Source organism: Pleurodeles waltl, chromosome 1_2, assembly GCF_031143425.1.
Source record: "Pleurodeles waltl isolate 20211129_DDA chromosome 1_2, aPleWal1.hap1.20221129, whole genome shotgun sequence".
In the NCBI taxonomy this organism is placed as follows: Eukaryota; Metazoa; Chordata; class Amphibia; order Caudata; family Salamandridae; genus Pleurodeles; species Pleurodeles waltl.
The window spans coordinates 447,179,687-447,204,617 of record NC_090437.1 but is presented as its reverse complement, the minus strand read 5'-3'; the positions used below and the strand labels follow the sequence as shown (position 1 = coordinate 447,204,617).

Sequence of the window (24,931 nt, the reverse complement as noted above, 5' to 3'; positions counted from 1 at the left end):
GCGGACGAGGCTCATGAGCATGTAATGAAGGAGAAAATGATGACAGACTTATTAGCTGGGAGAACAGAGGGATAAGGGTTCCCGGTAGAGTGGAAACATGTGGGACCTGTGTGGGGGGTTACATTGAGGAAGTAGTGTGCAGAGGTGCAAGAAAGGCTGCAAAGAGGGTGCCGGGAAGAGGGGTGGTCAGAATTGCAGCACAGAGTTGAGGCACTAAGATGGATAATAATGGCAGGAGGAAAGACGGTGGCAGCAAGAAGGGACTAAGGACTTTAGGTGCAAGTGACTGAAAGACAAACACGAGGCAACACTTGAGACAAGCGAGACACCATGGGATGAGCAGGATGGAGGCAAGTGTATGGGCTTTCTTTACTTGGCATGAAGTCGGGAGTAGGTTCATTCCTGGCAGAAAAAAAGAAACAATGTGGTTTAATCGCTGATATTCTGGCTTATAAAACCATCTCCCACTTCTGACAGAAGGAGCCGGAAAACCTGGTTGGCTGAGAAGTGCAAAATAAGCATAAGAGACGAAAGGGGGATCCGGAACCTGCACTTCGACTCTGTAAATAAGCTCAAAATTAGGGCACAAGCAGCAGTCTTGCGCATAGTCAAGAGGTAACAAACACCCTCTACATTAGATCACTCAGATTAAGCATTTTAAAATTAAAAAAGGTAGATGTTCTAGCAGTAAAGCGTCTCCCTGCATATTTTGTGTATATTCACTGTAAGCATTAGATCCTGTTATCCGAATATAATGTGTTGCACAACTATTGTCACTCGATGCAATTTTAATAATCATTGATTAATTAGCATGAACTGTACTAAAAGCAATTTGTATGCACCGGTTACCGTGCTGCATAAGCTGGTGCTGATTGCATGCAAAACTTGTCACCTATAGCTGCAAAGGTTTATGATCCCCGAACAGACGCTCATTTTTATGTTAAATAGCTGTGCCAACAGGGGATCGAACATCACAGGTTAATTCAGTGCATACATCGCTTCAAACATCTATACGATGTTTGTATATTTAAATATCTGCTTACCTGCTCAAATGATATAGCGGAATTGCATCAATCACTTCAGAAGTGTAAAGAGTAGGGAGAGCTCTGTGATTAAACTGTAGGGATGTTCGCAAGTGAAAGGGCAGCACAATCTAAGGGAGTGAGTTAATATCTTGCAACACCGGCCGAGGAGGTAGCAAAGCAATATCCTGACAATGATGAACGAAAAGTGATGAGAGCGGAAGTCAGGGAGACTCTGCAGCCAGGCTCGGGCGCGGCTGCAGCTCGGTCATCAAGGCAGGGCAGGTCAAGATGAGGCACATAGTTCAAGTGCAGTTCGATTCAGAAACCAAGGACGAAGAAGCATTTGTGGTGGGTTCCAGATAGCAAGGAAGGAAATGTAACCTGGGAGAATGGAGGAGGAGGTATATGAACAGACATGGAGAAACATTGGCAGATCTGAATACCACCGCCCAGCTCAAAGAACTAGATGGCACATTCAGTGCACCTCACCCGGGCTTGACATACGATATTGCTAGCGCAGGGGGTTTTCTTAGAAAGTAATAATAAGTGTTTATATATTTTTGAATAATTAGTTATGTAGAAAATGAATAATGTAGAAAAATAATGCACACATTTGAAAATGTACCTCGAAGAATGGCCACCAATGTTCATGAAGTGTACTAATTGATGATTAATACTTATGAAATATTGAAAATGTACTAGACTAATGTAGTAATATGTAATATTAAGGGTTATGAAGTGTGCTCTAGCCTTATTAATTGTAGGCCTTAACTTAGCAAGTGTCTTGGCCTATTTTGCCAGGCCTCATGCAGAAGCTGTATTTCTTAGCGGTTAATAAAAATGCTGACAGAGTGAATTAAACTGTGAAATGTCCATTGTCTTGTTAAAAGTGCTTAACAGAAGCTTTTCGTGAGAACCAACTGCAAGGAGATGATGTTCCCGCTAGTGTAACAACTTATGTGTAATGTGTGTGAGATGTACCTTCCTAGGATGAGAACAATGAAGCAACTGACTGGAGCTGAAGATGCAACAATATTGTTACCCGACGAGCCAGATGACAAGAACATCGTAAGGCGGACCCTGCATGTGAATAGAGAAATATTAGAATTCATAGATTTGGTGTAGAAATATTATTGGATAAAGTATAAACATACGATTAACTGACCAATAGGGAATTAGGGGATAGTTTAAGTGACTTTGATATAACAACGCAACAGAGGAGAATTATTCCGATTTGAGACCTGTAGGTTGAGAGATCAGAGATACTTTAGGAGAGGGAGATTTGAGATCTAGAGTGACTTTGGGAGACTTAAGAGAAGAGACTTTAGGAGAGATTCGAGAATCATTCTGTCATTGGGCTTGTACTCTCTGACTCAGAGACTGATGCTTTGCTGATTGCCTGATGACCTGAGGACGAAGACTGATTCTGCTTTGCTGACCCATACCGAGGATAGGTAGATATGATGAAATGTGACTTTTATGCATTTTATGCCTTTTTTTCTAGGTACCAACTGCGCTGTTTTTGACAGATCCATAGTTAGATGTTTTTCTAAATTTGTGTTTCTGAATTGTGTTGCATGAAGCCCGACATGCTGATGCTAATCTGATGTTAGTTAAGGGCCCTCACAAATGACTGACATTTATAGGGACTAATGATTGATGAATTACCTTGTTGAATTTTGTGTATATTATAACTTTGTCGCAGCCGACTTTGCTATTGATTTGCACTGTAGCTCTAGAATGTGTCGCGATTCAAGCTTTGATTAGACTGCGCTTCTTCCGCCACTTTGGACAACCAGTATTGTTTTTATAATGTGTTTCATTTGATTTTGAGGTTAATCTACATGACTTTAACATTGTTAATATAAGGGAAATAAACGTACTAAAAACTTTACTAAAGGTGTGGTTATTCATGGCTGAAAGGTCATGGTGCTTGACATTTACTGACTTCATTGATTAGCGATTTTATTGATTGCTAATGAATATAGATGGTTATGAAAGTGATTATTGATTTTTGTACGGGAGCTATGGTAATACCTTCTTAATATGAGTCTAAAGGTTCACTGACCTATTCGCGTCCCCTTGTAAGTTTTCTTATTAAGGTCTGACGCGCTAACAGTTATGGTAGCAGACTGATGGTTTGTCTCTTTAAGAGCTTGCCATAGGTGTCCGGTACAGAGTGACAGGTGTTAACAGTTATGGTAAGAGACCGATGATTCATCTCCTTAGGAGCCTACCATAGACATACAGTATACAGTGACAGGGGGTCCCAGGGATGATAGAGGTTTGAAGCTGGTCCTTTTGAGAGTTCAGTAGCGAGATTTGGATTTTGTTTTTTATGATGATAATTGGAGAGAAAATGATGTTCCCAAAGCCTAGAAATGATTCCCCAGATCCTGGATCTTGCTAATGGTTGTTTAGGATGTTCCCGGTGTTCTAATGACAGAGTGAAAGAAATAGGTTGCGCTTGCTCAAGCTTATGCAAATCGCAGGTGAATTGTGAGGTTTGCGAGGATTTTTAGGGAGTTTTCGTACTCCAAATGAAGTTGTAGTAGGAGTGTGCGTACTCCGTAGTGTGAGAGTAGGGAAGTCGAACTTCACATGTGTGTGGTGCTTTGTGCTAAAAAATTGTCCACGTGTTTGTTGATGTACGGACTCTGCGTGGTCTAAGACTCCAGAGTATATTGTAAAAGTGTATGAGACACTTGGTTACATGTTGTAATTTGTCTGGTCTAGTAGGTTGATCAGGCGTGGTCAACAAGTCAGTGTGTGAGTTAAAGTGGGCAAGAGAAACTTTCGACTGAGATTTGGCGAGTCCTACGTGCACCAGGACAGACCCATTGATCAGTTGAGAGTAAAATTTGCGGGTCGAATTTTGCTTTCGAATCTGGGAAACCGAGAGGAATAGCTACATGCGCGAAAAGAGCCATCAATGAAAATTCGTAAGGTTTCTGAAGCGATTGTGTTACCTTTCCTGTAGTAAACCAGCAGATTTGTTTTTGATTAGTGCTCGCAATATTTTGCATTAGTTTTGTGTGGGTTGGAGTTTAGGAGGAAGAGCCATCGGACATTGTCAGCCACGGTACGTGTGAGGTCATTGGAGCCGCGCTGGGAAAGGTTGGTTAGTGAGAAGGGTTGCGCACGGATTGGCAGCCGTCCGTGAGAGGCAACTGGTTGAGAATGTGGGTGAAAGGAATCTTGGGATTAAAAGTAATTTCCTGATTCAATTTTGAATAAACAAAAGTAGAAAAGATGACGTTTTTCAAAGCGTTGAGAAGTGCCCTAAGGGGAGATATGTACATTACAGCGAGTGTAGGGGAGCCTAAACTGCCAGAGAATACACCGGCTTACATTGTAATGGAGGAGAGAGGTGTCACGCCATGTCTTTGGTTAAACCTATAGTGCAAGTTGACAGAGAAAAATGGGAACTTAGCGTTTCCTGAAAATGGGACGTTCAATTTGAAGATTCTGGAGCAATTGCGGATGGTGCTATATGAATCGAAGCCCCTTCCGAGACCAGCATAGTTTGAGGCATTAGCAGTTTTGGAGCTGGTAGCTAGACAGCAACAGCAATTGAAATTTGAGAGAAGGATAAGAAGGGTAGAAAATACTTTAGCGGAAGCAAAATGGGATTGGGAGCAGACGAGATGGAGATCAGAGACTTTGCAGGGAGTTAAGTTATTTCCAGCTATTACACAGGAGGATGAGAAGGAAGGAAAGAAAGTGACTAGGAAGACTAATACAAGTCTGTCCGAAAGTACGGGAGCTAGAAAGTCTTCAACAGTGGAGGAGGAATCAGATAATGAAGATTTCGTTACACAGATATTGAGAGACCAACCACCGCCATATACAGGACACGAGAGTGGACCGAGTACTAGTGCTGACCTGACAGCCCCGGCACAGGTAACCGGGCCAGCGAGCCCAGTGCAGGTTAATGCTAACCTGACACACAATCCAGTGCAGAGTGGTTCTAACATGCCAACCACTCCTGTAGTGCAGACACAGATGCAGCCGCCACAGATACAGAGAATTTATCCTGATGTGCCCATTGTAGAGACGACTTTGAACTTAGTGGTGCCCAGGGGACAGGTGGTTCCGAGATAAATACTGGTCCAGACGGAGCCGACTTCAATTTTGTTGCCCCAAGTGCAGCCGCAGGTAATGCCAAGATTTACGCCAATGACAGGGACACAGTCACACTTGACTCCAATGATGAATCAGAGTATGGGAGTTACTCTCCCACAGAGTGTATGTGCCAGAGCAGCCCCGGATGCAATATCGCTGCCGATTACTGTTGGTCCAGCTGTACCATTATTTGCACAAAAGAAAATGGCTGTGAGTGAGTAGGGGGTATTGTCTCAAAGCCTAATGAGGGGAGGACATTATGAACAAGTTCAGGTAGTCTCTTCCGTGGGTCAGACTTTTGACGGATCAAGATCGTTGTTAGATCTTAGTCCACTTGTTGCACTTCCAGATGCCGTGACTGGACCAAATGTAGGGCAGAGCCTGAAATTATTGACACCGCAGACTCCGAATGCAGTGGCACAGCAGGTGCCCCCGGTCCAAGCAAGTAACATTTCTTTACAGGGACTGACAGCTCAGCAGTTAACTGAGTGGCTAGACAAGCTGAATACCCCACAGAATGCCCCTAAAGGAGAGGCGTATTTGAATTGTGTCAGATTAAGCATGGAAGCAGGTGAACTCGTTGAGGGCACGATGGGGGTGAATAGGTTAGAGTCCTACACAGAGGCAGAATTGAGATACTTGTGCCCAAAGATTACGAGCGAGGTGAGCAAGGTACATCAGAGGTTGGCAGATTTGGCAGAGAAACATGGCATAGAGATTGAGAAAACAAAGCATTTGAAGAGGAGTTACAGATTAGATTTCGAGGCAAAAGATTTTGAACACATGAGGTCAGCCAGAATGAAGGCACACCTTAAAGAATTACTGCAGAGTGCTCAGATCTGGGAGCATTAGATAAATGGGAAGGCAGATGGGTAAAGAAAAGAGACAAGAAGAAAAGAGATTCTCTGGATTGACTGATAATGTATAGCAGGACAAAGATCCAGTAAAGATTTTACCAATGAGGGAAATTCCAGGGGGAAATTTTGTTCACGTCCCTTGGAGCAGAGGTAACATTCTATCATTTATGAATGATTATCCAAAATTGAGAGAGAAGCCAGTAGAGTGGTATCAGCAGACAGACAGGTTTGTGAAACTAGCGAAGTGTTTGTGGGAGGACTTGAACACATTACTGGAGATAGTGGTTTCAGCTGACTTATGGGTCGAGTGTAAGAGGACTGTAGATTGGCGAACAAGTGAACCGGAGAGAGATAAGTATACAGGCGCACCGTCTCCTGAGGTAATGAACTATTACTATAAGGTGATTGAATTCCTGAAATCGAGGATTTGCCCAAAAATATTGATTGGCAGAGGATTGATGGGACAGTGCAGGAAGCAAAGGAGTCAATACATGCGTACTATGAGAGATTGTTGCAGGCATTCAAGCAATATAGTGGGCCAGAATCAATTGAGCCGAAAGACATGCTGCATTTTATGTTCAGATTTGTGGAAGGATTGAAACCCGAAATTGGTCCGATGATTAAGAGTCATTTGATTTGCTGGCAAGCGAAGCCAATTGATGAGGTGTTGCAGTATGCGGAAATACTGTTGTGACGAGATTGAGTTGAAGCAGAAAAAGTTGAAAGAGAAAGTGATGGTGATGCAGATTGAAGCAGCTGAGTCAGGAGTGCAAGGAAATTTTGTGCAGCAGGAAATCTCATGTTTCAGCCTCAGATGAGAGGTAGAGATTGTAGAGATAATATGAATCGTGGTCCAGATTTGAATACTGTGGTGGTTCAGAATGATGTGCAGGGAATGAAGAAGCTATTGCCGTGTCACATTTGCGGAGCCGTGCGACATTGGAAGCAGAAGTGTCTGATGATGGTGCAGGAAGGTGTTGTTCAGCAGAGTAATGACATCAAATCATTTCAGAATGTGAGAAGACCAAGACTAAGGGGTCCAAATCCACATTTTCAGAATAACGTGAATCAAATGCAGAATTTTCAGCCCATGCAGCAGGTGCAAATGCCCCATGCACAAGTGTCACAATTGCAGCTGATGCAGCAGCAGGTTTCCAGGGAACCTAGACAGCAAATACAAATATCTCAAGCCCCGATGGAGCAGCAACAGATGATGCTTTCTCAACAGGTCACAGGTCAGAGACAAGACAGAAGTAGTAACACAGTGCACCAATTCCCGTTACACGGTGAGGATGGAATAAATGGTGAATAGACGAGTGACAGTTCAGATGAGGAGCCATGTGTGCTTGTGACTTCTTTAGAAGTAGATCAGAGGACCCTATGTGAGAGGAAAGATTATGGGTCACAGAGTTTCATTCTTGGTGGACACTGGAGCTACACGCTCTACAGTGAGAAGTGCAGAGGTTCCGAATTTGCCCCTTTCAGGTAGAACAGTGCAGGTTGTGGGGGTAGTAAACCAATATCTGACAAACCTGATTACAGATCCAGTGCAAGTCGAGATTGGCTATTTCCAGGGACTGCATAAGTTTGTAGTATCCGATTCAAGTCCGGTATCCCTACTGGGAAGAGACTTGCTGTGTAAAACAAAATGTTTGATTACTTGCTCAAATGACGGAATTGATATACAGACAAATAGCGATGATGAGGAAGACCAAGCCCCAGAAACAGAGTGTGAAACCACAAATGAGGAGTACCCTTTGATTGAGTTTTTCCCGATGGTCACAGTGAAAGAACTCCATTCTGATTTGCAGGCAACAGTACAAGAGAACGTGTGGGATTTGACAAGAAAAGAAGTAGGTCCGATTAAAGGATTGGAGCCAGTTAAGGTTACCCTAAAGCCGAATGCAGTTTTTCCTAAACTTCCACAGTACAACATGACACAAGATGTCCTGATGAATGTGGCTCAGATAATTGCAGACTTTGTGGAGTAGGGAGTTTTGAAGGAGGTGTTGAGCAGTCCATGCAATTCACCAATAATGGGTTTGAAAAAGCCCTGTGGCAAGGTTCGGATTGTTCAGGATTTGAGAAAGATAAATGAGATTGGGGTCAAATGTTGTCCCGTAGTGTCCAATCTAGCTGTGATACTATTCCAGATTCCATGTGATGCAGAGTGGTTTATGGTAATTGATTTGTCACAAGCTTTCTTTTCTGTGCCTTTTCATGAGAATAGCTAATTTCTCTTTTGTTTCAAATTCCTGGATCGAGTCTATTGCTGGTGTAGAATTCCTCAAGGGTATACAGAGCCACCTTCCTTATTCAACCAGATCTTGAAAAGGAATTTGGAGTCGTCGGAATTGCCTTTCCGATCGACTCTGGTGCAGTACATTGCTGACTTATTGAGTCCAAGACAAGGGACGAGTGCAAGTATGACTCGATTGCCCTGTTGAACCACTTGGGAAAGAATCGCCATAAAGTGTCACCACTAAAATTGCAGTACTGTCAGAAAGTAGTTGCCTGAAAAGATTGCTGTGGTGAAATGCAGTGCACATCTGAGGTCTCAGGACTATGTATCATTGGGAAATGGACATGTGGATCAAGTCGCAAGATTTTGCGCATTGAACTGTATATCATTCAAAGACAAGTGGGAACTGTTACCTGAGGAAGACGCAACACCTGTACGAGCTATGCATTGAAAGTATTTGACACTTTGGAAGAATTAAAATCTTTGCAGCATAATGTCGACAAAGAGAAAAAACGTTCCTGGAGTAAATTGAAATGTATACAAAGGCAAGATGAGTTGTGGGTTTCTGAGGAGGATCAATTGATCTTGCCAAATACTCTGTTGTCTCAAATGGCAAGATACTGTCGTGGTCAGGCACATATTAGGAGAGATGCCATGGTTCGTCTGTTCAAGGTTGATTGGTTTAACCCCAAGTTTAGACAAGTTGCTGAAGTAGTTTGCCATTGTTGTGTCATTTGCCAGCAGTTAAATGCAGAGAAAGGGACAGAGGTTAATTTGAGCTACATTGGAAAAGCAGGAGGTCCATTCAGCAGAATGCAGATTGAATTTATTGAGATGCCTGTGTGTGGAGGTTTGAGATATGTGTTGGTGATTGTTTGCATCATTAGTCACTGGATTGAAGCGTATCCTACACAAAGAAATGAAAGAGTCTCACCGTAGCTAAACTGCTTAGGGAACTTACACCGCGTTTCGGGTTTCCGATCCCTTTAGAATCAGATAGGTGAAGTCACTTCAATAATGAAGTAATTAAATTACTGTGTGCAGCATTGAACATTGAGCAGAAGTTGCATTGTAGTTATCGCCCTGAAGCATCAGGACTAGTGGAGCAGATGAATGATACCTTGAAGTCAAGAATTGCAAAAATGTGTTCAGCTATGAATTGAAATGGGCCGATGCATTGCCTTTAGTGTTGAAGTCAATGAGAAACACACCTGACAGGACGACAGAGCAATGCACTTGTCAACATTACAGATGATATGGTGTTGGATTACTGCAAGGGTCTGGCTGATGTAGTCTGCTCTTTTTCTCAGCAGGTGGAGGCCACCACACTGCCACCGATCCATGACCCAGGGCACAACCTGAGAGCTGGAGACTGGGTTGTGGTCAGAAAGCATGTGAGAATTATGTGTTTGGAGCCTCCTTGGAAGGGACCATATCAAGTGGTCCTAACTGCTGTGAAGTGTGCTGGGATGCCGAACTGGATTCACGCAAGTCACACGAAGAAAGTGGCATGTCCACTGGATCATGAAGAAGTGTTGTTGAGAGTACCAACAACAGTGAGACAAGTCTCAGAGCCGGAAGAAGAACAAAGAGGAACTGAGACCGGATCTGAGCTCGTTGAGGACGGTTCAGTCACTCTTGTGAGAGACGAAGATGGAGACCTCCAGGAGAGTATCAGAGAGCCTCTCTCAACTGAAGCAGCAGGAGAGCCTAGTCAGAGGAGGTCTTTCTCAGAAGCAGACGATCCTGAAAGACATGCAGAGCAATTGCCAGACCCAGAAGGGGAAGGAGTTGAGGTGGATCTAAGTCATCCGACTCCTCCTGAACCGGTTGCTGGTCCGTCAAGAGAAAACACCAAAGAGCAAGAAAAAGGTTCAAGTTCAGTCTTGAAGAGAATACTGACAGAAGGTTCGCTGAAAGGAGATAAGTGGCTGAAATCGCAAGTGGAGAAAAAGAAAGAGTTGGTTGTCGAACAAACAAACAATCGAGGAAGAAGTAGATACTACGAGAAAAGAAGATCTAAGTGAAGGAGAGCTGAGTGGTGATTGAAAGTTGAAGAGAAAAAGAGTAGCAAGTCGAAGATACGCAGGTCCTGAATGGACGTATGCAACTACAAACGAATGGCAGCAAGAGTTTATGTCTTTTTGTTTTGATAGAGAAGTTCTAAGTCAATATTTTGAGGTGACGGGAAAGAAGATAATGAACTGAACCGTTGAAACAATCGGAGAGAAAATATTTTTGAGAAAAAGACTATTGAAAGTAACTGAAAAAGACATTTGATAACCTGATTTTGACAAAGCTGCTAACCGATTTTGACAAGGAAGAAGGGTTCCTGGGAGTGAAACTGAACTGCTGAAAGAAGAATTGTCTGTTTTTGATTTTTGCTGCAGTTTTTTTTTTTTTAATTCCTTCAGCTTTCTGATTCTTTACAGATCATGGTTGACTTTAATAAACAAGGGAGAGATGCTAAGCACTGTAAATATATGAGCATTGGTTTGGCAATTATGTGCGGCATATTGTTTGTGATGTTGATTGTGGGTATGTTTGTCCCTGATGCGAAAGGAGCCAACCATACTTCTGCTTCTGAGATGACTACTGCACTAACGGCACTAGAGAGTTTTAAGTTAGACGAGAAATATTTGCATGATTATACTAATGCGCAAAGAGAACTTTCTTCTAACGTTTTCTATCACTTATTGAGTGAGTATGTTGAGACAATGGATACGCAGAATTGTTTTGTGTGTACGCAGATTCCTTCATCAGTCGAAGAAGGAGTCACCTATCATAGTTTGCCTCTAACCTACGGGATAAGTTGTAGTCTGTTACTAACAAGGTTTTATAACCAGGAGTATATTCAGTACTTCTATTTGAATCATGATCTTGTGTTTTCGTTTGTTCCTATAATTCAATATTTGAGTAAAGTAGCTAAGGATAATGAGATAGTATTAGTTAGAGGATTCTTTGAACCTACATTGACATTTGGCACAGCTTATGCGCATAAAAATAACCTGACATGCTTGCTTACACCTTTAGAGAAGAGCTTCTTAGATCACACTGATGACAGGAGAAAGGCGTTAAAGGAGAAATTAGAAAAAGGCTTAGAGAAAAGGATGATTAAGCTTATAGTGCAATTAAAACGCAAGGGAAGCTTTGTAGATATAGGCCTAAATCGCGCACTGACACTTTATTTGTGGGTACGAGTGAATGTAGGCATGTGTTTTTGTTTCAGAGTAAATGGACATTTATGTTGAATGCGCAGGACCCTGTGATTCCGGGGATATATTATATTTGTGGACTTAATGCTTATTACCGTCTTCCAAGAGGATGGTATGGGACATGTTATTTGGGGATAGTTTTCCCAAAGATTTACCAGATGGAGGATTTGAAAAAGTTTCCGAAAGTGACTGAATGACATCATAAGAGACAGAGGAGGGAGTCCTCTTCTGCTATAGTGGGTAATATATTTGGTGCCGCGATTCCTTCAGTGGGAGTCATCCTGAATTCGATTAAGATTCAAAAGTTGTCTACCATTGTTGATAACATGCTGACAAATTTTTCCGAGGCTATACTCCTGATAGATACTGAATTAGCTGCGGATAGAGCTATGACTTCAAAATCGTCTTGCTTTAGACATTCTTTTAGCGAAGGATGGCGGAGTGTGTAGAATGATTAACTCTAGGCATTGTTGGTCGTTTATACCTGATATTAGTAAAGAGATAAGAGATGAATTTACTAACCTGACTAATGCAAGTGCTGATTTAAAGTAATTGAAAGAACCAGGTGCTTGGGAAAAGGTTGGCAAAGGGTTTGCTTCAGTGGGAAATTGGCTCAGCAACATTTGGAATGAGGTTCTATTGAAAACATTACAGGGAATATTAATTGTCGTGGTTTGTCTAATTGGTATATCGGGATTATGTAAATTATGCAAAGAATTAAATTGAAACAGTCTAAGAATAATCAGAGGAGGGAAGGAAATAAATTAAATTAAATGTAGGCCTTAACTTAGCAAGTGTCTTGGCCTATTTTGCCAGGCCTCATGCAGAAGCTGTATTTCTTAGTGGTTAATAAAAATGCTGACGGACTGATGGTCTGAGGACGAAGATTGATTCTGCTTTGCTGACCCATACCGAGGATAGGTAGATATGATGAAATGTGACTGTTATGCATTTTATGCCTTTTCTTTCTAGGCACCAACTGCGCTGTTTTTGACAGATCCATAGTTAGATGTTTTTTCTAAATTTGTGTTTCTAAATTGTTTTGCATGAAGCCCAACATGCTGATGCTAATCTGACGTTAGTTAAGAGCCCTCACATATGACTGACAATTACAGGGACTAATGACTGATGAATTATCTTGTTGAATTTCATGTATGTTATAACTTTGTCGCAGCTGACTTTGCTATTGATTTGCACTGTAGCTCTAGAATGTGTTGTGATTCAAGCTTTGATTAGATTGCGTTTCTTTTGTCGCTTTGGACAACCAGTATTGTTTTTATATGTGTTTCATTTGATTTGGAGATTAATCTATATGACTTCAGCATTGTTAATATAAGGGAAATAAACTTACGAAACTTTACTAAAGGTGTGGTTATTCATGGCTGTAAGGTCATCGTGTGTGACATTTACTGACTTCATTGTTTACTGATTTTATTGACTGCTAATGAATATTAAATTGTTGTGAAAGTGATTATTGATTTATGTACGGGAGCTATGGTAAGAACTTCTTAATATGAGACAAAGGTTTCATCGACCTATTCGTGTCCCCTTGTAAGTTTACTTATTAAGGTCTGACGCGCTAACAATATGCTTTGAGGTAGACACACCAAAGCACATGGAAACAATCCTGACTCTGCACACTCTAAATGACCGCCAGGTGAACAGAAAAAGGCAATAGCATATTAGGTCAATAAAACTTGCTTCATCCGTCTGTGTGCTGCTTATTTCAGCTAGATGCATTTAAAGTGCAACGTGCACTTACGGCCTCCCAGCCACCCAATTGAAAAACAACATAGCTCGGCATCAGCCAATTGCAGCTTTGAGTGCAGGCTTGGACTCTTGGCCACTAAACCCGAGTAAAGAGTTCACTGAGCCAATTACAGGTCGCCCTATAGTTTCCATTACTGAAATCCGTTTTCACCTCCCCATTTGGCTACAAGTGACAGGTTCCCATGACACCGACCCGGCCCATCATGGTAACTCTAATTACTAAAAGAAAGGTGCAAAACAAGGGAATTCATATTGTAGGATGACATTTTATTTTACAGATATACCAGAGGCAGGAGAGCAAACAAAAATGTCTACATGACCCACAGACTGAGCACACATTAAAACTTCTTGTCCTTGTCTGGATTCCTCTAGTCCCGGGCGTTACAAATTCCTAACATTTAGTTCTGGTAGTAAGTGCTATATAATAAAATTTACAATTGTAGTTACACCTTGCAGGTTCTGTATATATGAACCTGGTGTAAAGGTAGAGTTTATGGAATTATAGTGCTCAACTGGTTCCATGGAAAGCATCCCAGAAGCAGTCTATGAAGTGTCACTAACGGACCTGTGAGTATACAACACAATTTCAGACCCACTGCTGTGCTATTCCTGCAGGACTGGGGAGGCTCTAATTATTCCTTAGATGGCACTGAAAGCTAGAACATTTGTAACTCCTGCATGGAACATGAACCCTGTCCTGGTGTCACTGACATTTTGATCTTACTGTGACGGAAAAGTCCATTGCATAGTGGTGGACATGAACCCACGCCCTGAGTGCCTCAACTTTAATGCTGTCTGGATTCCTAAAGCTGATTTTTGTTGGCATGTGCGAACGCTGATCATGCGCGTGCACCATGACATAGGCCTGTCTTATAGATTGTAATCTTTTCGGACCGGCAGGGGCGCACAAAACACTACCCTCATAGTGGTGAAAGGCGACTGCCTGTTCCAGGAGTTAAGCTGCACGAGTGCAGTGGCAGCAGCAAGCCATGTAGTAATAGGTCCTTTTTAGCAGTATCACTGGAGTAGGTGTACAGGCTCACTTATTTAAAGTTCTGCTGCTGTGTGCTTAACTCACCCTTGCCTACATTGGTTTGATGTGTAGTGCTGTGCAGTGCATGTGTGGTGCACATGTGCTGGGTGTATATCTGGCTGTGAATGGCACAATACATAGAGGGCTCTGGGTTCCATTTTGGAAGACCCAGGGCTGAATGGAGAAACACAAGGCTAGGAGGTAGAGGAATCCCCTAGACATGTTTGTGCATTGCTACATTCTTGTAAGCGGGGTGGGACACACTGGTGGAAGGGAGAGCAAGGCTCTCCAGTAAACTTAAAATGGTGCTCTTTGATTTAGGAGAGGTCACTGGGAAGGGGCCTAGGTACGTCTCAGGAAGCACATGGGGCTGAAAAGATAATCATAAAGAATAGGGCTGAGACCGTGGGGTAACCTTTGAAATACGCATATCACTGAGGCTAACATCCAGGTGTGAACCTCTAGTTAGCCCCATGGTATGTATTGTGGACCTTGCAGACCGCTTTTGGCAGAAAGAGAGCGAAGAGGAGAGGGAATTCTAAAAGGAAGCAGACCCCAAACAAACTTCAAAGATTCAGCACTTATAATAATATTTGGTGTCTGGAAATGAACCACAAGAAGGTAAGCTCGAGACCCCAAAACCTGTCAACTTTCATGCAGCCAGTCGGGCTGTGTGAGAAGAAGCTCTGCAAGACTTTTGCCTGTGACCAGGACTGGGGACCAAGGGTTTCTAGTCTCCCAGCTGAATAACGAGGCATCATCCAGGGAATCCAAGACCATCTACCCTGGAGCAGTAGCACCTGCCTGCTTGCCAAGTCCAGTGTGCCTGTGAGGAAGAGAAGAGCACTGGAGGGAGCAAGATCCAGTGGGAGATCCTGGTGAGTGGATCCCTGTATCAAGGTGTGAGGAGACATCTGCTGCAACAGTTGGGTCACTGAGCATGGGCAGGGAAAAGCCGACAACTCCGTATGCCAGAGGAGGTCTGCCGTGAAGCAAGCCATGACCACTGCCAAACCAAACTGGTCATCACCCATGTGCAGTGCCCAGTCAGCACCGCATATGCCAGCTGGGGGCCGCCCTGAAAATTGCTGATGAGCTGATCGGGCAGTAGCTCATGGGTGGTGTCAAGTCGGTGACTCTGCATGCCAGGTAGGGCCATCGTGAAGATTGATGCTGTGCCGGTCGGGCTGCAGACCGCACACAGAGGAGGAATGCTGAGCCCGTATGGCAGAGGGAGCCACCGCAACCAAGCAAGATAGCACTTTGTTGCTGAAACACCTTTGACTATAATAAGGAGTCAGAGTGGGCTTCTGACACTCGGACTACTAGCAGGGCATAACCTGAATGTCGCATATAATGAATTGGGGGTGGAAGTCAGGAACCCACCTATGAAACACAAGCACCCTGACCTGAGTGACTGTGTGTATCATTTGTGAATGCCATTTCTTACTTTGTGATTTTATATAAATGCTTATTTTTTTCATGAAAGCAAGTATTTGACTGGACAATCATTTATTGCTGCTGCGCATATTTTGAGTTGTGAGGCTTTGTTCAGCCCCCTGTGTCTACCTGTTCTGCATGAGAAGCCTTGGGATGCTCAACCCGCACTACCACTGAGAGTCAAGTGCTGAAGGGGTACTTGGCCCAGTTGCTCAGGATCCTTAGTACCATTAACTAAAATGGGGCAACCCTGTGTCCCTCAGACCCTGGGAACACAATAGTATATAGCTACAATGGGTTCTGTTAGGAGGCAAGGAATATTTCTTTGAACAATTTATACTCTGTCCTTTAACTTTGACATTTCAATAAATGATTTCTAGAATACATGAGCATGATTTTCCTTTGTATACTTCTTTCATTCACATATCTAGGTTTACAGAAACAAAGGCAAGCAAGTCTACCTCAGCTGGTGACAAAAGGTTGAAGTGATCATGCAGTGTGATCAAGTGACTTGAACAAAACAACAAAGACACTACATTCAATGACATAAAGCAATTGAAACAGTATAGTGCCCATTTCATTTTTTTTAAAATCTGTACATCAGTTAGTTATGTTAATTGTGGGTGGTTTCTGCTGTGGTCATAGTAAATGCAGGGCACAACATATATATATATTGTCAATGTTGCAACCCCTTCTTAGTTGCGTTTTCTTAGAACAATAAAAAGGGATCCTCCTCAGGAATAAAAACGTGCAGCCTGTGTGATAAAAGAGATACATAGTGTAAGACCATCTGTGTTGTTGCATGACAATGAATTGTGATATGAGTCGGACTGAATCACTACTCACCTAGAGTCACAGGAAAATAATGTAACCGTCCACTGGGAATCCTGGATCAGGGAGTGCGCTCAATGTGCTGTGTACATGAGCCCCTACAAGGGAACGTATGCCCTTGTTAGAGTGATTACTAATATGGTGGAAGCAAGTACAGGGTATAAGAATCATGTATTGTCTCACCACCCAGATGGGATGGGATCATGTGTGGGCGTTGCAATTTGTGGATCCAGGAGGTGTCCAGAGGGTAGCTTTACCTGGTCCTGTGTGTAGGATGCTGCCTAGGAAAATGCACGCTACATTAGGCACATTTTTAAAACAAACCTAATGGCCATATGTAACGCACACTTACCTATCAATGCGGGGTGATAGAATTGTCTTCTCGTGCAGCGCTTCGAGTGCAGCACTAATCCATCAATGGTATGTCAGGTCCTGAGGCCTCAGGAGTAAAAGGCATCAACCCCCATGGTTGGGCCCAGTAATCCCTGATGGTCCTGTGGAACAGGGTTCTGACAGATCTTATTTGACAAATTAACTACCAAGACTGCCTCACTTTAAGGAAGTCCTAAAGAGAACATTTCTAATTTGAGGAAACACTATATGCATTACAAGATGATTTCCACTTTAATGAGACAGTAAACATTCCAGTTCCCTTCCCTATGTCTCAGAGTGAAGTAAAGATATCTCAAAATCAACTAGAAAGGAGCCTGTTTACAAATGGTGAGTCATTGTGAGGCCTGAAAAGGGTGCAGAGATTTCACATCAAAGTGCAATTAGACCTGCACATTTTTTCCATCATGAATGTAAAATCATGAAAGAAAATCTGCATGTGACTGTATTTTATGATGTTGTGGGTATAAGCTGAGAACAAAAAAATTGGTGTCATAGGTGTTGGCTCGGTTATAGGTGTAGTAGTGTCCCAAATGACACCATCTTATAGAGGGTGAAGTTTCTTAACATGGAAAATGTTTTCTTTGTAAAGAAAAAAAAAAAACAATCAATTTAATTCTAATTATAAGCTGATGCCCGTGGACTCTCCTGTCGTAGTGTTAGGGCATTCAGGCATACATCACAGAAACTTTTCTTCTGGCATACACTTGGTAATTTAGAAAATCACAAAACATAATGAAAACTATGGAGATCATAAACGTATGACAAGGCAAGCTTAGACTTCAAAGTTGTGCTTCACCCCAAAGTGGAATGGTCATTCACTTTAATAGGTATGGACATGCATTGGATAGTTGGGCCTGATTCCCAAAGCTTTTTCTATGAGTAAGTGTATTCTAAGTATGGGAAAAGTCCAACCATTCCTCTGTAAAAGTTACTATTAAACATAGTATTAGTGAACACAACCATACATGAAGTAAACTACAAATCACAACAAACAACCCAATTCATAAGCAAAAACTATACCCATACTAGAAGGTTTGTGGTGTCCGCAAATGAGCTGCCTAGAACAGAATGCACCACACACTCAGACACATTACAAACTAATACACCTTTAAAGAGAACTTGGTGCAAAGCCAGAGAACACCACCAATATCCAGAGCTATTGATGTATCAGCTTCTGAAAGAACACTGATCAACACCGCCTTCATCCCCCAACTGCTGTGCCTGCTTTGGTGGCCCTCATAGAGGTTCCTGCCCAAGAAGTCATCCCCAGTCACCTATCATGGAGCATGACGACAATTGGTCTGTGCTCAATCAAACAACACCAGACCAATCACAAATAAAAAGCTCAATAGCCCAATATTCAACAGGTAGACCAGTCACTGAGATTGTTGTCCTAATCATAAATGCCACAGCATTTTTGAAACTCTACAACTCACAGTGACTGCAAGGACAGAAACCACTATCAATGCACAAAGAGGCAAGACCAGATGACCTGAATTGGTGTGGTTCAAGATGTTCTGGTGACAATCATCCAGGCCTGCTGTGGTAGCACAGGAGTGCTGATCTTTTTATCCCCTACCACCCCCACAGATGTGCTCTCGAGACACCCCTGAAGAGTTAATGCTCACTGCTGTCAGCCATGTGGAATCACCTGTCCAAACTAGGGCAGTTGCTGGGCATAGCCAAGCAGAAGGAACCCAAGCACAACATTTGGGAGTGCATTCAGACACCCTATCCAAGCAAGACCGTAAGAACTATTGTGCCAGGACACTCATGAGTGCACGTTACATATCTATTATACTATATAATTTGCAATCTGGTCCTCAGCTACAACATAAACTGTATTTGTAAAGCACACATTCACACAGGAGTTCCTGCCACTATATAACAGGTATTCAGGAAATTCCTATTGCCTGATGCCCGGGACATATTTTTTGGGGTCAAAGGCAACAAGTTTTCATGTTTTGTGTCCTTGGGACAAGCGGGCCCAACCCCGTGCAGCACAAGCCCTTTGGCTGCCAGTTTACAGAGAAGGGAACTGTCCGCAGTTGAAGTAATGTGTTTCCTTATGTTAATGCTGTTCAAACTTGTATTTATGGTTCATTAATGAAAAGCCTTCATTATTAGGGGGAGCGCTGTAAATAAGTGTTTTAAGGTCACACTGCACTACTGACAGTGGTTCCAGTTAAAATAAAAATAAAAAAATGTTTTTTTAAATGTACACATGTGTGAAACATTTAACAATGAGGCCACGTGTAATGCTCCCAGAATGCTCTCTGGTTAGCTGCAAATATTTGCAGAAGCTTGTAAACAAGAGTGATGATTCTTTGGTTTCAAAATAAGATGTTCACAAAAAAATGCAAGTAGGAAAAAAAACGTTTCACTTCTATGAAACTTTAGGTGCTATTTCTTTGAAGCGTATTTACAGAGATATTCCTAATGGAAAATCAGTGTAACCATTTTCAACAAGATTATGTGAAGTATGAAAATAAACAAGCACTGGCAAAGCCAACCGATCGGACTTTTTTTTTTGTCTTTCAGTTTCATCAATGGGTGTCTTTTTTTGACATGGCTTTTGTATTTTTTTTTTTTATTAATTGTATTGTTGTGGGAGCTGCAGGTCCTCATCATTGTAGCAAACACTGGCAAAAAAAAAAAAAATTGTTCTCAAAAAGCCCACATTGCCACCAGCAGCGCAACAAAGGCCCCGTAGCCCCTTTCAGACGGCCCCCCTCAGCACAGCACCTGCCCCGAGTCTGGACGGGAGCTCCTTCATGTTCTTTGCAGGGGGCCCCCTCTAGTTTCATTACACCACTGATTGCCATAGTAGTTTCTGGCACTGAACAAAACTACTTTGTGTGCCAATATGCTACTTGTTGAAGAGCAGAATGCAGTCACTCACAGTAAGGCCAGCCGATAGATAAAGAGAGATATAGAAGTTTAAGAAAAACAAAATGTCTTTCTTAACGCCAGACCTAATTAGGGACCCAATTCTTAAAGTCACAAAAGTGCACCCATAGTATATGTCTTTGAATTTGTGTCTTTCATGTCTTTGAATTAGTGGCTTTCTTGAAGTCACAAGAACTTACAGAAGTAGACCAGGATATCGTACTCCTAGAAAATATTTGTGAAGTGTACTTTAGCATGAGCAAATATGCATTTGTAGATTTGCTCATGTGAAATCTATTGAGCGTTTACAAGTTCACCTTCCCGCCAAGCACTTTTTACCCCCCAACCCCGGAAGAACAACTACTTCTGCCATTGTCAGGAGTACATTTTCAACCTTTCTCATTATGGGAAAAGATTGGAGAAAAGCTGGTGAAAATCCTAAAAACATGCAAGCTAGCAGCTTTGCAGACACAAAGGCATTTCCGCTCTGGAACTATTGGTTATTGCTTTCTTCAGCCCCAAGTATGTAGATCTGCGGAAAGGTGGCAAAATAAGGAAATTACTATAGTAGGGATTGAAATTACAAGAATTCAAGCCCTGCTATAGTAGCAGCCCTGGCATAATCAGAGGCTATTATCAGAGCTCTTAAATAATGAGATTGTTGGTATAACTTGTCGCCGCACTACATGACACCAAAGGGACAAGTAGATTTTTTTACAGGACAAGTAGATTTAAGAAACAACCTGTCCCATGGACAAGTAGATATTTTATTAAATTCCACACCCCTTGGTGTTAATTGTTAACAAACTCAATAGTACTCATGTTCTCTACCTTGTCAGGATTAAAGACTTGAGCATATTTCCTGGATTCAAACATGTTAGCAGTGGGTGAAATAAACATACCTGCGGAGAATACGTTATTTCATGCAGCCATCAGACTGTAATGCTATCTGTATTTAAACACTGGCTACATGCTGACCACTGACTGCATTTTGTGCTTAGCTTAGCTTCGAACGCAGTCACATTGGTGGTGCAGGTATTTTTCCGTGCACAGCTTGTTAACATGTTTTCACTCTTTCTCACCAAGGACGGGAACATAACATAGGGGAGTAGTCAAGATAAGGATGTACCAGGCTGAGAATGTTTATGGTAGTGCAGGGTACCGTTCGGTCTTGGAAGTACACCTTGGGAACTGGACAGTCTTTAGCATGTTCTTTAAACACTGACTTGGTATGGCCATCGTTTGAATAACAACTTACTTGATGGGGGGGTTCTAGAACCTTCCTCTTAAGTTAGTTTAAAGTATATACGGTGGGGAAGCTTGACAACTGAAAGAGTGAACTCATCTGGGAGCGGACACATTGCCCAGAAACTGCAAACTGTTGAGAGTGCGCTTTTGTCCGGAGGACAACTTTGTTTTGCCCATAATTAACTGCCTATCCAGCCGTGAAAGCAGCACCACTGCAGATAGAAAGCAGGTCTGTGTGACTTTACTACATCGTCATATAAAGAGCAACAGGAGGGAATAATTTCAGCAAAACTCGGTAACTGTGCTTTGAATTCGCCTAGTTATGTTTCTAAAAGTGCCTTAATGTGTGTTTGGCTGCAGTAACCTACTACGGCAGAAATGATTGTCTACTAAAGATGTAATATAAATGTGCAGGAGCACCACTACCAGGATGCATTGTGTAACTCACCAGAGCATTTAATCAAATAACCAGGTGCCTACAATCATTTGCTCAACCCAAGCATTTGGCCTGTGACCAAGGATGAGATGTCTGAAACGCATAAGGCCTGGAAAATGTGTCAAGAATTCTTTGAATGTTACTGGCTTTGCTGCTTTCCAAAATAAACTGCAACCTGTTGACAGTGCACTTTTGTCCAGAGGACAACTTTGTTTTGTATATGTGTATATATATATATATTGTTGAAGTATTGCATTTTCTTTGATTAATGTTATTCTGCTGCTGCGGTTATTTTGAGAGTTGCATGTGAGTTGCTGCATTTGAAATAAAAATTCACATTATTCTTTTTGTTTATAAAACCTGGGAAGTGCCTTAATAAATTAATTACTCAGAATAAGAGTGCTACATTCTTTGCATTTCTTTTATTTCGTGTCCTCTGGGCCTGAAGTAAAGCAGAACACAGACCCAGCTGTCATCGCCAGGTGTTAGGAACCCTGGGATTACACATTGGTGCCAAGACTTCTGTCAGGGTCTTTTATCTTAATGCTGTTATCGTTCTCACCTGGTTTGGAAGGCATGCTAAAATTACACAGAGTCCTGGAGCATTTACCTTTTAAGGGTGTAGCTTTGTACTTCCAAAAGCTCACACACATGCAGGACTCCAGTTTTGGATACACCCTATAAAACAATTCCCACAAGCAAGCAGTGTAAAGTGGGCAACTGAACTAAATTATCGGCTATATGCACCTATCTTACTTACCTTGAACAATACAAACTACAGCCTGGTCCTCACCCCTACCATCCACCAAACAGCAGTACGAGGAAAGACTAATCAACAGTCCCTTCCAAACAAAGTCTTCAAGGAACCTCTAAAGACAGCCCCTTCTCCAAGTGCTTCACTTGTCTGGGTCTCCACTTGACAGCCACAGGAATGTAGGCAGTCACTTCAACGGTCTTGTTTAGCTGTTTCATTCCTGGTGCATGCTAAACCAGGGAAATCCAAAGGGCTTCCCCTTCCCTTTTATAATTGATACAGAGAGTCAAACTTTAAGGTTGGACATCAAAAGATTTCCACTTCAGCATTTACAGAATCTCAATTTTCAGTATCTGCATTATTTACCCTGTATATTCTCTCATGTTGCTCTGATCTTGAGAAAATATAGCTAGCAGTAGCCTAGCAGTGGACAGACCATTCACTAAATTTTAGTGCCTACTTAAGTACCTATTGTAGCCATATCTCACAAGCAAACGTTTCTTTCTACAGTTTTGCAATCCTTTTGAATGACCCACACCTTATTTTCCATTCTCTGAACACAGCATACTCTGTCACATGCGTATTTCCTCGAACGTTCTTATTGTACTTCTACAAATTGTCCTCATTTAAAAAAATCTCTGTTCCTTTGAAAGTTATACCCTGCAATCTAACAATACTTAATCTCTCACAGCCCATCTGTTATTCCACCAACCATCTTTATGAACTTACTTACCGCTTCACTAATAATGACACCGAACACCCATTACTTCAATCCACCACAAAGGAACCGAAGTAAATGCAAGGAATTGTTTTCTTGAGAGAACAAATCTAATCCCATACCCACCAGTAACCACTGAATTAACCACTAACCTCGGATTTCAGAGTAGCTGTCCGGCATACACGGTTGCATGTTTATTTAATATCATTTTCAGAAATAAAAAACGTTCCACCCACGTAGCTTTACCAAAATAACATTAACTAGTTGCGTGAGGCTGCTAAACAGCGAGACGCAAAGGGACGCAGCTTTATTGAAAAACCCAATATACGTAGACATTTATGGTGCAACATTCTGCTAAAGGATTTATTGTAAAAGAATGTCATTCCCCTTCAGGAATTAAACGGGAGGATCCCGCTAGGGGATCTTACCTCCCATATCCCCACGGAGACCTTAAACATTACAGTGCCTCCCATTCCCTTCCGGGTCAAATGCAATTGAGCAAAGGGGAGGTAAACAGACCTCTGATTTTACATCAACTGAAAGACTAACGGGAAGAAATGTGGTTGGGTGGACGGTTCGTCAATATACTTCCAGTGAATCCTGCAACTGGTTAGAAAAACATAACCGCTCGAAAAAAGACGACTCACCATCCTCAAAGAAATCGCCCCATCTGTTTGACCCAACACCTCCTCTACACCCCGGAAGACGTAGATCAGCCGTACGTGAGCCGGTTTTCCGACAGCTACTAGTTCTCGCAGCGATTTGTGCGCATGCGTACACCTCCCCCACCACCCCTGAAACAAAAATCTTAACCCCTTCGCTGCCAAGCCTTTTCCCCCTCCTGTGCCGAGCCTTTTTTTGGCTATTTGGAGCAGTTCGCGCTTAGGCCCTCATAACTTTTTGTTCACGTAAGCTACCCACGCCAAATTTGCGTCCTTTTTTTCCAACATCCTAGGGATTCTAGAGGTACCCAGACTTTGTGGATTCCCCAGAAGGAGGCCAAAAAATTAGCCAAAAAACAGTGAAAATTTCATTTTTTTAAATTTTTTTGGAAAAATGGGCTGCAGAAGAAGGCTTGTGGTTTTTTCCCTGAAAAGGGCATCAACAAAGGGTTTGCGGTGATAAAATCACCAGCTTCCCAGCTTTCAGGAACAGGCAGACTTGAATCAGAAAACCCAATTTTTCAACCCAATTTTGGCATTTTACTGGGACATACCCCATTTTTACGATTTTTTGTGCTTTCAGCCTCCTTCCAGTCAGTGACAGAAATGGGCATGAAACCAACGCTGGATCCCATAAACCGCAACATTTCTGAAAAGTAGACAAAATTCTGAATTCAGCAAGGGGTAATTTGTGTAGATCCTACAAGGGTTTCCTACAGAAAATAACAACTGAAAAAGAAAAATATTGAAATTGAGGTGAAAAAAACATCAATTTTTCTCTAAGTTTTACTCTGTAACTTTTTCCTGCAATGTCAGATTTTCGAAAGCAATATACCGTTACGTCTGCTGGACTCTTCTGGTTGCGGGGATATATAGGGCTTGTAGGTTCATCAAGAACTCTAGGTACCCAGAGCCAATAAATGACCTGCACCCTGCAGTGGGTTTACATTCTATGCCGGGTATACAGCAATTAATTTGCTGAAATATAAAGAGTAAAAAATAGCTATCAAGAAAACCTTTGTATTTCCAAAATGGGCACAAGATAAGGTGTTGAGAAGCAGTGGTTATTTGCACATCTCTGAATTCCGGGGTGCCCATACTAGCATGTGAATTACAGGGCATTTCTCAAATAGACGTCTTTTTTACACACTGTCTTACATTTGGAAGGGAAAAATGTAGAGAAAGACAAGGGGCAATAACACTTGTTTTGCTATTCTATGTTCCCCCAAGTCTCCCGATAAAAATGATACCTCACTTGTGTGGGTAGGCCTAGCGCCCGCGACAGGAAACGCC

General features: G+C 42.2%; 1 protein-coding gene across 5 annotated transcripts in view; it reads right to left on the bottom strand.

The window, feature by feature from the left end:
- Positions 1–23,729, bottom strand: part of C9orf72 (C9orf72-SMCR8 complex subunit) — a 228,434-nt gene extending 204,705 nt beyond the window's left edge. For 2 of the 5 annotated variants that reach the window (XM_069240640.1, XM_069240656.1), the window contains exon 1: positions 23,624–23,729. Coding sequence is in view for 1 of the 5 variants with exons in the window: in XM_069240670.1 (XP_069096771.1) it covers positions 23,624–23,626 (3 nt within the window). In the remaining 4 variants the exon portion in view is untranslated. Of the gene's footprint in view, positions 1–23,128; positions 23,436–23,623 lie in introns of those variants that run through there. The other 3 variants (XM_069240670.1, XM_069240649.1, XM_069240662.1) reach the window with 3 other exon arrangements.
- Positions 23,730–24,931: the final 1,202 nt, after the last annotated feature.